The sequence below is a fragment of the Protomyctophum parallelum genome (assembly GCF_964188405.1).
Source record: "Protomyctophum parallelum genome assembly, chromosome: 9".
Lineage (NCBI taxonomy): Eukaryota > Metazoa > Chordata > Actinopteri > Myctophiformes > Myctophidae > Protomyctophum > Protomyctophum parallelum.
This window is the reverse complement of record NC_139706.1, coordinates 10,367,838-10,381,845: the sequence shown is the minus strand read 5'-3', so window position 1 is coordinate 10,381,845 and position 14,008 is coordinate 10,367,838. Positions and strand designations below refer to the sequence as shown.

General features: G+C 46.7%; 1 protein-coding gene across 1 annotated transcript in view; it reads left to right on the top strand.

The window, feature by feature from the left end:
* The window catches only part of gramd1bb (GRAM domain containing 1Bb), a gene marked incomplete at its 5' end in the record, with an annotated part of 130,436 nt that overhangs the window by 16,810 nt on the left and 99,618 nt on the right, over nucleotides 1-14,008 (top strand). Inside the window, one exon of the mRNA XM_083773705.1 lies at nucleotides 9,790-9,873. Coding sequence (XP_083629831.1) covers nucleotides 9,790-9,873 — 84 coding nt within the window. The remainder of the gene's footprint in view (nucleotides 1-9,789; nucleotides 9,874-14,008) is intronic.

The window sequence follows — 14,008 nt, the reverse complement described above, 5'->3', positions numbered from 1 at the left end:
TCAAGCTTGACTGTGAAAACCCGACTTGGCGACGGGCTAGAGATACGATGGACATCAGCCGCCCACGCTCTGAGGACATGACGCCAATGCCTCCAGTGACACACCAAAGGTGACTGAGCCAGTATTAACGTTGCCACTATTAAGTGTGAACGGGAGGCCCCAGTGAGCAGGTTGTCTGTGCTCCTGCACTGGGGTCGAGGTCACCTAGCGTTCTGCCGCCGGGCCTCGTTGGGGAACACAATGAGGGATGCAATGACAGGCTTGGTGGCTGGCATGTAACCCAGGCCAGCCCTTATCGCCTTGTGCGTTCAAATCTATTAAAGTGTCACGTCGCAACGGGTTGTCTCAGGACACTTTTCCCAATCAGGGCAGGGCTGCCAGGATTTCACCATCGGTATAGAGATGGGAGAGGGCCCTGATCGTTCGCCCGGCAGGCCTGTAGCTGTCTCAGGTACAGGCGTGGGGGACGGCGAAGACAGCAAGAAGAAGGCGCTTGGAGGAGCCGACTGCCTGCTTTAGTATGCGTTCCACGGCTATGCGCATGAGCTGAGAAGTGGGAGGCCGGCTCTGATGCCTGGGAGGCACCGCCTTCTGCATCTTCCTCATAGTCATGGAAGTGCGTAGCTTAAGCTGTCGGGGAGAGCACATCAACCTCGAGTCAGTTGTGGCATCGGAGAGGTAGGCGCTTCGGCACCCTCCGAGGTGCCTAGGTGTTATCTGAAGTGAGCATGGCCCTCATGCGGGCCAACTCTGCAGATAGCTGAGCCCTCTCGGATCTGCTGTAGTCAGCGGTCAGACCTTTTCCTCCTGGCACACGGGGCAGGACCAAGGTCGGCTCACGGCTGAAGGAGAGCTTCACACGAGGTACAAAAGTGGGAGCTCTCCATTGTGGTGGCACCGGTTACTCTGGACCGGCCGGTGCACACAAGTCCCAACTAGCCCAGGGCGCGGACGCTACTGGTTGCTAGGTGTTGGCCATATGCTTGAGGGAGCGCATACGCTGTCTGTACCAGCAGAGGCTTTCGAGGTACGAAAGTGGGTGCTCTCCGTTGTGGTGGCACCGGTTCCTTTGGACCGGCCGGTGCACACCAGTCCCAACTAGCCCAGGGCGCGGACGCTACTGGTTTGCTAGGTGTTGGCCATATGCTGCAGGGAGGGGGCGCGTACGCTGCCTGTGCCAGCAGAGGCTTTAACTTAGATCGGCATATAATGACTTAATCGAAAAACTGAATGCTGCTATACCTGCCGCAGCATGTGAATATGCATTTACGTTTATGCAAATGCTCATTGCAGCACTTTGAGATTCAACCAGATGTAAAGTGCATCATAGAAACAGCACACAAACGTTGCTGTTAGATAGACTGTGCGACCTGCATGGTCGCGGTGGGGGAGGGGAGCTTTACACTACCTGTACCCCCGGCGGAGGCTTACTTATAATTTATGATAATAAAGTAGCCTTCAGTCAAGGTTTGGACGCTGCTATGTAGCAGCTGTAGTGTTTCCTATGTGACCGTTTATCACGGCACTATGACGCTTATCCAAACACCAGTGCATTATTATTTATGTTTGCTAGTCCAGAGCGAAACAAAAGACACTTCCAATACACTAGTCACGTGTGCACTACTACGCATTCATGCTGGGAGGAGGGAGCGCTACCGCTGCCTACCCCAGCCAGGTTCGGTTAAATAAACCGACACAAGCTAGTTTTGGAGAAAAGGCTACAACCGATAGCTCCACCGATAGGGGCCACCTGCTGAAGGAAGGGAGCGCGTACGCTGCCTGTATCAGCTGCAGCTAATGAACATAACAAGCTATACACCAATAGCTGTTAATAAATGCTTGAGCTAACAAACGATTAGTAGTAAGTAACATCAAGCTGGCCGTATGCTGGAGGAGCGGAGCGCATACGCTGCCTGCCCTGTACCAGCTGGGCCAACAAACAGTAAGGCAAGCTATATACAGATAGCTTTTTATCTTCAATAGTATAATAAGCGCTTGGGCTACAACTACAGGTAGCAGCGCCAGTTAGAGAGCTATGCTGGAGACCAGCTAGGCTACTAAAAAACAAGACAAGCTATAGCCTGTTCATAAACAGCTTTAACTTTAAGCTACTGGTAGCAGCTGTGAGCTACGCTGTCAGCAGCGCCAGATACTCTGTGCTGGGGACCAGCTGGGCTAATAGGACCTACAGGTACCCAGGGGCACTAATCCGACCTGTGGGAACAAACCAGGTTGCACCCACTGTATATGCAAAAAACTGTTAATGGAGCTTTGAGCTCCAGACATACTGGTAGCAGCTTCAGCTAGGCCCACTACTGGGGGCCAGCTGGGTTAACAACCAGACAGGCTATGTACACCAGTAGCTGTTAATACTATTTTGCTACAAACTATACTGGTAGCAACATCAATACCCTGGGAGGACGCAGGAAGCTGCTCCTGTACCGGGCTGATAATAACAACAACAATACAGCTATTCGCAAAAGCAGTTAAGCTTGAATGCTGCCAATATCGGTATATGGCTTTGGCCAGCAAGGCTCTTGCCATCACCAGCAGGGGCTAAACAAAGCTTAAAAAGTAGCGTGTTTAACAAACGAAGGTAATATGACAGTGTTCTTATCCTTCGGCAAGTCTTATAGTCGCTTATAATAAGCGCTAACGTTCACAGTCGAACAGACCTCGTATGCAGAGCAGGGAGGCGGCGCGAACGCAGCCTTTACCCACACACAGGAGGTTATGCCATGATAAGTATATGATATCATATGAACGTCTGTTTAGCGGGGATAGCGCCGCTTTAAACGATAACGTACCTTCTGTCCGGGGAGGGTTTTGTTAGCCTTCATTACCGGCGAGAGAGATTGGACGCTCCTGCGTCCACGTGACATGGGTTGTCACCGAGTGCCTCCCTCAGATGTTGGGGGCCAAGGCACCCAGGGCAGAGGTCATGCCCATCCTCTGGCCGCAGAGGAGCCTGGCAGGAGGTGCACAGGTGGTGGCGGGGTTCGTCCATTGGAGACCCGCAGATGTAGCCCAGAGCGCGGACGCTAGTGGTCGCTAGGGGTGGAGCCGTAAACTGGTAGGAAGGGAGCGCGGACGCTGCCTGTGCCAGTAGAGGCTACTGTAGCTGCTAAAGGCCGCTTAGCTGGAGGGAGGGGGTGCGCACGCCGCCTATGCCAGGTAAGGGGTGCTCTAGCAGAGACCAGTATATATGATATATATATAATGATATAGTTATATACAGTGTTGTGACTAACGCCCTTACATCGCGTTACGTTACATAACGTAATTACTATTTGCAGTAACTTGTAACCTAACGCTTTACATTCCCCATTCCATAACGGCCTTATAGTTATTGTGCGAGCGTTACCCGCGTTATGGCGTTATGTCAACTTATGTGATCACTGAAAAAAGTCTCGCCATGCAGCTCCGTGAGTCTATCATACAAGCGTCTCTGTGCTGCTGAAGTGAAGGGGCCGGGGGCAAATAAAGTTGTGAATCGATATAATTCAACTAAACTGCGGGAGAAACACAGATGTACAAGCCCAACACGCTGGGCATTGCGACGGGTAGATAACTTGTAGATCTGCTACTTCCAGCGCAGGAAGGGCGCATGCTTTTGACGCTCTTTAACTATGCATTCAGCAGCCAGTGACAGACTCACAACACAGAAGTTGACAGAACACACGCGCACTGCAGCAGACGGAATGCACAGGCAGATCCGACACAAATTTATTGCACACATCTAATAATAATAATAATAATAAATTTTATTTATAACGCACTTTACATTTGAAACAAATCTCAAAGTGCTACAGGCAAAAAAATGTAAAATACAAATAAAAATAAGAATAAAACGGTTAAAACAGCACACAGGGCAGCTTAAAAGTCCGACTGGGCAAATGCCTTACTAAAGAGGAAGGTCTTTAGTCCCTTTTTAAAAGCGTCCACGGACAGTGGTGCTCTCAGGTGGTCGGGGAGGGCGTTCCACAGCCGAGGGGCAGCTGAGCAGAAGGCCCGGTCCCCCATGGTGCGGAGTTTGGTTCTAGTGCATTTGAGTGTGTTAGATGTACCGGAGCGGAGGGAGCGGGTGGAGGCTGGGGGTTCAAGGAGTTCCTTTAAGTAGGGGGGGGCGTTGCTGTGGATGCATTGATGGGTGAGGAGGCAGACCTTGTATTCAATCCTGAAGGAGACGGGGAGCCAGTGAAGGGAGTGGAGTATGGGAGTGATGTGGTCGTATTTTCGCACTCTCACCAGGATCCTAGCAGCACTGTTCTGGATGTACTGGAGCCTCTGGATGCTCTTGCTAGGGATCCCGGTGAGAAGTGCGTTACAGTAGTCGAGCCTTGAGGAGACAAAGGCGTGGACGAGTTTTTCTGCATCAGGGAGGGTGAGTGTGGGGCGGAGTCTGGCTATGTTTCGGAGGTGGAAGAAGGAGGTTTTGCAGAGGTGTTTGATATGGGGGTCGAAGGTCAGGTGGGGGTCCATTTTTACACCCAGGTTGGTGACTACAGGTGAGAGTGGGAGGTCTTGGCTGGAGAAGGTGATGCTGGTTATTGGGGAGGATTTGACCTGGTGTGGGGTGCCGATGAGGATGGCCTCAGTCTTGGAGCTGTTGAGTTGTAGAAAATTGTTGGTCATCCACGCCTTTATCTCCTCAAGGCAGGTTGTTAATGTGGATGATGGTGATGATGGTGACGACAGGGGGGCAGAGGGGAGTGGGATAGTCCTGAGATAGAGTTGGGTGTCATCAGCGTAGCAATGGTAGGATATGCCATGCTGGCTGATGACACGACCAAGGGGGAGCATGTAGAGGGTGAAAAGGGTGGGGCCAAGGACGGAACCTTGGGGCACGCCACAGGTGACAGAATGTGACCGTGAGTAGACACCGCCTAGGGAGACACGCTCAGTTCTGTCAGTGAGGTATGAGGTGAACCAGTTGAGTGCAGTGTCGGTGAGTCCTATGGTGGAATGGAGACGGTTGAGGAGGATGGTGTGGTCGACTGTATCGAAGGCTGCGGACAAGTCCAGGAGGATGAGGAGGGAGGGGGAACCATTGTCAGCTGCCATCAGGAGATCATTTGTGACTCTGACCAGTGCTGTTTCTGTACTGTGAGCTGTGCGGAATCCTGACTGAAATTTCTCGAAGAGGTTATTGTGTTTGAGGTGTTGTTGGAGTTGAGCGGCAACCACTTTTTCCAGTACCTTGGAGAGGAAGGGCAGGTTGGAGATGGGCCTGTAATTGGAGAGTATGTCCGGGTCAAGGGTGGGTTTTTTCAGGAGAGGTGTAATGATGGCTGTCTTTAGGGAGGGTGGAACATGGCCGGCTTGGAGGGAGAGGTTGATGGCTGTGGTGATGAGGGGGCTTATGGCAGTTATATGGGTTTTTAACAGAGCTGTGGGGAAGGGGTCAAGGGCGCATGTGGAGGGTTTCATCTTGTTGATGATGGCCTCGACCTGAAGATGGGATATGCTGGCCAAGCAGTCGAGAGACTGGAGGATCCCTGGCTGTTGGGTGGTGGTCGGGGGAGGGGGGGAGGGGCTATGTGGGGTAGTGGTCAAGGCAGGTGGAGTGGAGGAGTGAGATAGGGCGGAGCGGATGTTATTTACCTTTGACCTAAATGAATCGAGGATGTTGTTGCACTGGTCCTCTGTGGTGTCACTGTGGGTGGGTGATTGTGGTTTAAGGAGGTTATTTATGGTGGAGAAAAGTTGCTTGGAGTTACCGGAATTGTTATTGATGATATTCGAGTAGAACAGTGACCGAGCATCTCTGAGGGCTTTTGAATAAGCTTTTTGATGCTCCCTGTATGCCTGTCTGTGGACAGTGAGCCCTGAAGCCATGGAACGGCGCTCAAGGACACGGCCCGCTGCCTTCATTTTCCGCAGCTCACTGGTAAACCAGGGGGAGGAGCGTGAGAAAGTGACAGTTTTTATTTTGACCGGGGCGTGAAGATCCAGGAGACGGCTCAGGGTGTTGTTGTACAGGTCGACTGATTCAGTGGCTGATGAGGGGGTTACAGAGGAGAGGTGATGAAGGTCCAGGGCTATGGCGTCCGGGTTGATGTTTTTGATGTTTCTGAAGTGAATTTGGCGTTTTGGCTTATTGTGGGGGGAGGGGAATAGCAGCTCCATAGAGATGACTCTGTGGTCAGACACACCCATCTCATACACCTGCAGGTTGCTGATCAGGCCAGAGTCACAGATGACAAGATCAAGCGTATGTCCCCTGTCATGTGTTGGGACGTGCACGTGCTGTGTGAGGTGGAGGCAGTCCAGTAGTTGTAATAGCTCAGCTGCGGGGGGGGAGGTGGGGGTGTCCATGTGGATATTCAGATCACCTAGAATTAAGGTGTTAGTGGATGTAATACAGAGTGTTGTGAGGAGATCATGCAGTTCTGAAATAAAAAGTGTGTTTGGTTTTGGTGGCCGGTAAATAAGTATTGCTGTCATAGTGGAGGGGGGTTTGCATTTAAAACCGAGACATTCAAATGAAGAGAATGCTGGCAGAGGGAGGGGAGACAGGTCCAGGTGACTTTTGTGCAGGATGGCTAAGCCACCACCTTTACCACCGGTGCTGCGTGCTTTGCCTTTCATCCACGCTTCCATAGCCTTTTAAATCTTATTTCCCATCCACGGGCACAAGCAACGTGATATCAGCAGCTGCAGCTTCCATCCGATCTGTGGTGGTGGTGTTCTGCAGTGTTGACGAGGGAAGCTACTAGCTAGCATGGGAGCTAACGTTAGTTTCACTATGTACTTTCCATCCCCTTCCCCAACCCCTCACACTCGCTGCTGCGTTTACATGGGCAGACTGTATCGTTGCGTCTGCCTGTGTTTAATGGTCAGGGTTTCAGGCAGACCTGACCACCTATAAATTCAAACCCACCTCTGGAATATTGCTATCTCATTCCACAGTTTTTCTCTAATAAAGTTGTTTTTATTTGTTTTCTCATGTTCTCCTTGAAAAGTGTCTTTAGTAAATTAGTACTCAGAGAAGCTTTATATAAATAATATTATCACTATTATTATTACTACTTGTTTTATTGCCTATGCTTATGTAGAAAAAAAGCTCACTGCTCAGGTCAAATAGGCCTATTGATATGCGATTAAAATGTGATTAATTGAGATGAAATCATCACAAAGCCTCCAATTAATTAGATGTTTTTTAATGAAGTCCCAAGTCTCCCAACCCTATTCTTTATAGATCTAGCTTCAAAACAAAAGTTCCTATAGGCCTATTCGGTATTCGGTTTCGGCCGTTTTTTATATTATTATTTTTTTAAGTAAAGTAAAGTAAAGTAAAGTAGTTACTTTCATAATTTAATGTAAAGTAAAGTAACAAATTACTTTTTTAGATAAGTAACGATAACTATAATTCCTTACTTTTTAAAAGTAACTTCCCCAACACTGGTTATATATATATAATTTCAGAAAAACCAACCTATAAAGTGGCAATGGCTCTGTGCCGAAATTAAAGTACACTATTTGAGAACAAGTGACTAAATCAGTCAAGCCAATTCATATAACCGGGGTTACTGACGTAACCTCGCGGTGGTGCTATATAGCTGGCCAGTGCCAGCAAAGACTCATTCAGAGAGGCAGAGTAATATAGCAGTAAATAAGTACACTTATAAGTAGTATAAGTATAAGTATAAGTAGTATAAGTATAAGTAGTAAGCAAATAATAATAGCGTCGACTCACGTGCTGGGAGCGGGTAGCGCTAACGCTTGCCGTCACCAGCACTGCGGCGCAGCCTTCGTGGGAAAACAAGACAGCGTAAGCTGTCAAAGAGAACGAGCTATCCGTTCAACTTTGACGGGTGCTAAACGGGACGCTCAGGTCGCCGTTTGTAGCACGCGGCGGTGCTATATAGCCGGCCAGTGCCAGCAAAGACTCGCTCAGAGAGGCAGAGTAATATAGCAGTAGATAAGTACACTTATAAGTATAAGTAGTATAAGTATAAGTAGTATAGGTAAGTAGTAAACAAATAATACTAGCGTCGACTCACGTGCTGGGAGCGGGTAGTGCTAACGCTTGCCGTCACCAGCACTGCGGCGCAGCCTTCGTGGGAAAACAAGACAGCGTAAGCTGTCAAAGAGAACGAGCTATCCGTTCAACTTTGACGGGTGCTAAAACGGGACGCTCAGGTCGCCGTTTGTAGCACGCAACCGTGTGTGTTGCAGGGAAGCAGCGCGCACGCAGCCTATGCGAACAGGGGTTGTCTGCTTACCTTGTTCCCACGGGGAAAGAAGACGATGTGAAGCCCAGCTCCACTCGAAAACGATACAATAATAGTAGTATTAAGTCGCAGTCCCTGGAGGGCGAACGCACGCGTCACAGCTCCGACCAACAATGGTCGCGGGACTACCGGCGACTTAGTAGTAGCAAAGCAATAGTTCTGTTATCGTGCAGTTTAATTCTGCTGTAGAACTCTGTGCTATGTACAACTTGCGCAAAGCGAGAAGAAATTAGGGACTGATCCCCGGATGACTGCCGGAAGTTATAGACGACTCCGGGTCATCACGGGGTCAACCGACATTGTTGGTATAAAATACTCGACTGCGCATGCGCGAAGGGACGTATTCAGTGCTTAAAGCACCGCCTCTGGCGGTCAGCAGGGACGAAATAGAACTCCTGGCTTCACGGCTCGCCTGTAGCGCTGCTACAGTGTGTGGCCTCGTTCCCTTTCATGCTGGTGTGATTTGGGGCCCTAAGGATGAATACAAAATGAATATCAACATCCTAATACTGTCCAATAATTGGATTAGATCACAGAACAATGCCTCATCCACTGTGATAACATGATGCTGGCCTAGTTTTCTTGCCACGTGTTTGCATCTCAGCAGTCAGCACAACTGTATTCAGTGTATCAAGGGCATGAGCAGGTGCCTCATGGAGAATGGGCATGTATACCCAATGCTTGTCAACTTCTCCAATATAGAATAGATAGGTTTTTCCTATTTTTTCCTTTTTCTTTTTTTTTTCTTTTTTAAATTATTTAATATTACTTTGTTTTATTTTATTTACCTATTTGTATTATTGTTAATCTTATTTTTACCCCCCATTGAAGTTGTTCATTAATCATAACCATATGATCCCTTTCTTTGTATCTTAGTATCTTGTCTACCTTGGTTTTATACCTGTGTATATACTGTATGTTGTGTGTATTGTTTTGTACTCAACCTATTGGTTTTATACCTGTGTTTATATGTTGTTTGTATGTCTGGCCTCGTGGGGAAAGATGGTGGGTGGGGATGACTGGGAAAGGAGTTGTGGGAGAAAATGTAAAAAAAAACAAAGAGTCTTATTCTCTGTCTGTGAAAATTGCATATGTCATACTCTTTGAATAAAATTTACTTAAAAAAAAAAAAGATCTGGGGCCATGCTTGGAACTCTGGTCTGAGTATAAGTATTAGGGATGTCCTGATCAAGATCTTTATTTTTCTTTCGATCCAATTCTGATCATTTGATTTTAAGTATCTGCCGATACCGATTTTTCCAGATCCGATATTTATATTGTTATAGAACACTTTGCCATATCACAATAGTACAATATCCAAAATCACAGACAATACCAGTCTAATATTATGCTATGGATACGTTTTTTTGCCCCCGATCCGATTCAGATCATTTCGAAAATGATCAGCCCTGATTTCCGATTACGTGATCAGATCAGGACAACCATTATAGAAATTAAATAAAAAAATGCTTACTAACAAACACACTCTCTCTCTCTCTCTCTCTCTCTCTCTCTCTCTCTCTCTCTCTCTCTCTCTCTCTCTCTCTCTCAGCAGTCAGCAGAGTAGTCAAAGTCAACAGAGTAGCCATGAGGACGACTCCAATCGCTTCTTGACTCCCTTCATCAAAGAGGAGAGGTGGGTGAGCTGTGTGTGTGTATGTGTAAAGAGTAGAGGTGGGTGAGCTCTGTGTGTGTGTGTGCGTGTGCGTGCGTGCGCGCTCACACCCTTGCACGTGTGACTATTTTAATAGAGGATTATTGTTCACAAGCGTAGCTCTCTTTCTGTTGTTCTCCACTAGAGGGCACTTGCTCCTCGTGTCTTTGTTTTGGCCAGCTTTGACGTTGCACTTTCTATGGTGGTCTGGTCATAGATTTAATTTGTGTCCTGTTGACGATTAGGGGCTTTATTGTGTGCGTGTATGCGTGTGATACAAAAGAGAGCATGAACAGCATATGTACTAACTGATGTGCGTTACTTTCTTCTATGTGATAGTGTGTGTGTGTGTGTGTGTGTGTGTGTGTGTGTGTGTGTGTGTGTGTGTGTCTGTGTCTGTGTCTGTGTCTGTGTCTGTGTCTGTGTGTGTGTGTGACAGAGAGGGATAGAGAGAGCTAGAGAGTGAGGGGGTGTCAGGGTGGCTAAGCACACCTTCAAAAACTAAATGAGAGTGTACCTTCAAAGACACTGGTGGTAACTGTAATGTACTTTCAAACACTCAGTCAGAACCAACTGAATGATAAACGGCATTTAAATACTAAATAACAAATCAAGGCGATGATACTGAAACAACTCAAACAAGTGGGTAACAGCAAGTTGGTGGTAACAAGGGGGGGATACGTTAGTCCAACGTACTAATAGTCAGAGATATGTCACCCACCCGTGGCTCCGACATACATGGTCCGTTAAGACTAACCCGTGGTCGGTTAAGACTCACCCGTGGCTTCCGTGTGCGGTTAGGTCAGGTTTTGGGGTAGGGTGTCGGACTAGGGTTAGGTTAGGTCAGGTTTCGGGGTAGGGTGTCGGACTAGGGTTAGGTTTCGGGGTAGGGTGTCGGACTAGGGTTAGGTTAGGTCAGGTTTCGGACTAGGGTGTCGGACTAGGGTTAGGTTTCGGGGTAGGGTGTCGGACTAGGGTTAGGTTAGGTCAGGTTTCGGGGTAGGGTGTCGGACTAGGGTTAGGTTTCGGGGTAGGGTGTCGGACTAGGGTTAGGGTTAGGTCAGGTTTCTGGGTAGGGTGTCGGACTAGGGTTAGGGTTAGGTCAGGTTTCGGGGTATAGTGCGTGTGGTGCTGTTAGGACGCGTAGGACTGTCAGACAATGTCAATAGAATGGCTAGCAGAGAGCTACCACAAAACCAGACCATGACACCTGTACTGTGTGTGTGGGCTATTTTCTATGTGTACCTGTATGCCTTATGGTCTTGTACTTCTATGCTGAGCTAAAGTGTAAATAAAAAATACAGTCCTTAAAAAAATCTTAACTTAACAAAGAAAATAGGGGCATAACTATCATATAATAAGACCTGTAGGCTTTATCCTTGAGGTACAGAAGTTCAGCCAGAGAGGAACTCAGCAGATCAGCTCTGACAGCAGGTATCCACTAGAACACACCTGTCACATTGGCCCAGATTTAACAGTCTGTTAGGCCGTTTGCATAGAGCAGTGTTGGACAGTAACTAAAGTAACTTATTACTTAGAGTAATATTATTACCTTATTCCAGTAACTAGTAATATAACTAATTGCTTTACATTATGAGTAATAATATTACTAATATGGTACTATGTTCACGAGCCTTGGTGGTACTGTGGGCTTGAGTGTTTATTTATAGTAGATTGGGGTTAGAATCGAGTTTCTTTACAGGCTGCTGATCCGTCTGGATCTAGACTCTAGAGCGGATACGGACACGATGCGCACTTGTACTGTATGTACGTGTGAATTATCGGATGCAGAAGGCGGGCCTTAAACCGTCCAGAATAAACTTGGTAGTGTGAGACTTTTGAGGACAAAAGATGCAAGATACTGGGGGTGAGGAAAAAAAGTAAAGTAATAACTAACTGGTTACTTTTGGCAAGGAGTAATAGCCTACCGGTATGTAAAGTAATATAACTTTTTTAACTAACTAGTAATAGGTAGCTTTTTTTTATTTTTCCAACACTGTCTGGCATTGAGTGGTGGTGATTTGTTGTTTGTTGTTGAAACAGTGTTGAAGAACGCTGTCTGGTGTGGCTTTAACTCTCTCTTCTTCTGTCTCTCTCACCCTCTCTCATACCCCTGCGCACTACATTGCATTTTCCCCATCATTTTTAATACAAATATTTTTGACCATTTCTAGGTTTTGTACGGTAACATTTTCAGTTTCATTAGGCCCCTACTGTATATCTCTGACTGCTTATTTGACAAGACTGTAAACTAGTGGTGTAACGATACGATACGTCACGATACATGGTTGACGATACGATACATGGACGATATTGGTTCATTATGGCGATACGATACGATTCAATGTTTTGAAATCAATACAGTAACTATTTAGCCAATAACTATCCCACATATCAGAACATCCGTTGTCCAATAGAACATCTTCAGCGTCAGTCTATCGGCATAGTGGACAGTTGTATCATTATCATACATCAGATCAAACTATTGGCAAATGCAATTCAGCTCAAAAGGTTAAAGGACCGATCTAGGTTTATGGCACGCAAACTCGCTGATCAGTGTGTACTGTAAAATTCTGTTAATTCAACTATTTTACAACTACCGTATGTGACTAGGGATGGAGCTCGAAACCCGATGCCCGGAGAAACCCGATAACAAGCTTATTGAGTATCCGGTATCAATACGCTTTGGGCTTATCAAGTCTGTTATCGACCATAGCGGCCCATGACGTCATGTTTAAACAATCAAAACAAGAGGCGATCAAGAAATACATCGAATCACCCATGCATGGACAAACACATCGGTATAAAAGTGTAATGATACCTGCCAACCAGCGCTGCCCAATTAATTATGCTTTTAAATGTACGGTACACATATTAGACAGTTAACAGTTTCTTCAATATTATTTTCCAAAAGTAAAAAGGTGTACCGAAGTCTGACGTCAATATCGGTAGAGGGCGCAAATTCACAGGTTTGTGTACTTTTTATTTGCATTGTAATCCCCATAGGGGGATTTTAGATTGCCTCATATAAGGACTGTGTTTGAAAAATAAACGAATCATCCAGGCCGCTTCACTCATATGGATATGAAGAAGAATTTGCAAACGATACAGAGACACCTCCCTGACAATAACGCAGAGACAGCTTGTATATCTTTGGACCACAACGCTTATATGAAACGATTTTAAGATGAGCCCATGTTATCTCCATAGAGAAATTACTTCCGTGAACCAGGGGAATCGAGGGGATGAGCGAGTGACGTCAGGACTTTGGCGCTCTATAGAAAATGCTCGATAAGAACAAAATACACATATGGCACTTTTCCATCGTATGGCACTTAACTTGACCCAACTCAACTTGACTCTACTGGCTTTTGGTACACTGCAGATAGTACCCTCCGTTGCAGCTGGTTGTCATAGCGACAGGCCAACTTTGCAGAATCTGGGTCAGACAGAGCAGTGTCAGTTGATCCATTACCCATAAAGCTGTGTTGTTTAGATGCTTGGGGACCTGTTTGACTCCATTACCCATAAAGCTGTGTTGTTTAGATGCTTGGGGACCTGTTTGACTCCATTACCCATAATGCTGTGTTGTTTAGATGCTTGGGGACCTGTTTGACTCCATTACCCATAAAGCTGTGTTGTTTAGATGCATGGGGACCTGTTTGACTCCATTACCCATGAAGCTGTGTTGTTTAGATGCATGGGGACCTGTTTGACTCCATTACCCATAAAGCTGTGTTGTTTAGATGCTTGGGGACCTGTTTGACTCCATTACCCATAAAGCTGTGTTGTTTAGATGCATGGGGACCTGTTTGACTCCATTACCCATGAAGCTGTGTTGTTTAGATGCATGGGGACCTGTTTGACTCCATTACCCATAAAGCTGTGTTGTTTAGATGCTTGGGGACCTGTTTGACTCCATTACCCATAAAGCTGTGTTGTTTAGATGCTTGGGGACCTGTTTGACTCCATTACCCATAAAGCTGTGTTGTTTAGATGCTTGGGGACCTGTTTGACTCCATTACCCATGAAGCTGTGTTGTTTAGATGCATGGGGACCTGTTTTACTCCATTACCCATGAAGCTGTGTTGTTTAGATGCTTGGGGACCTGTTTTAC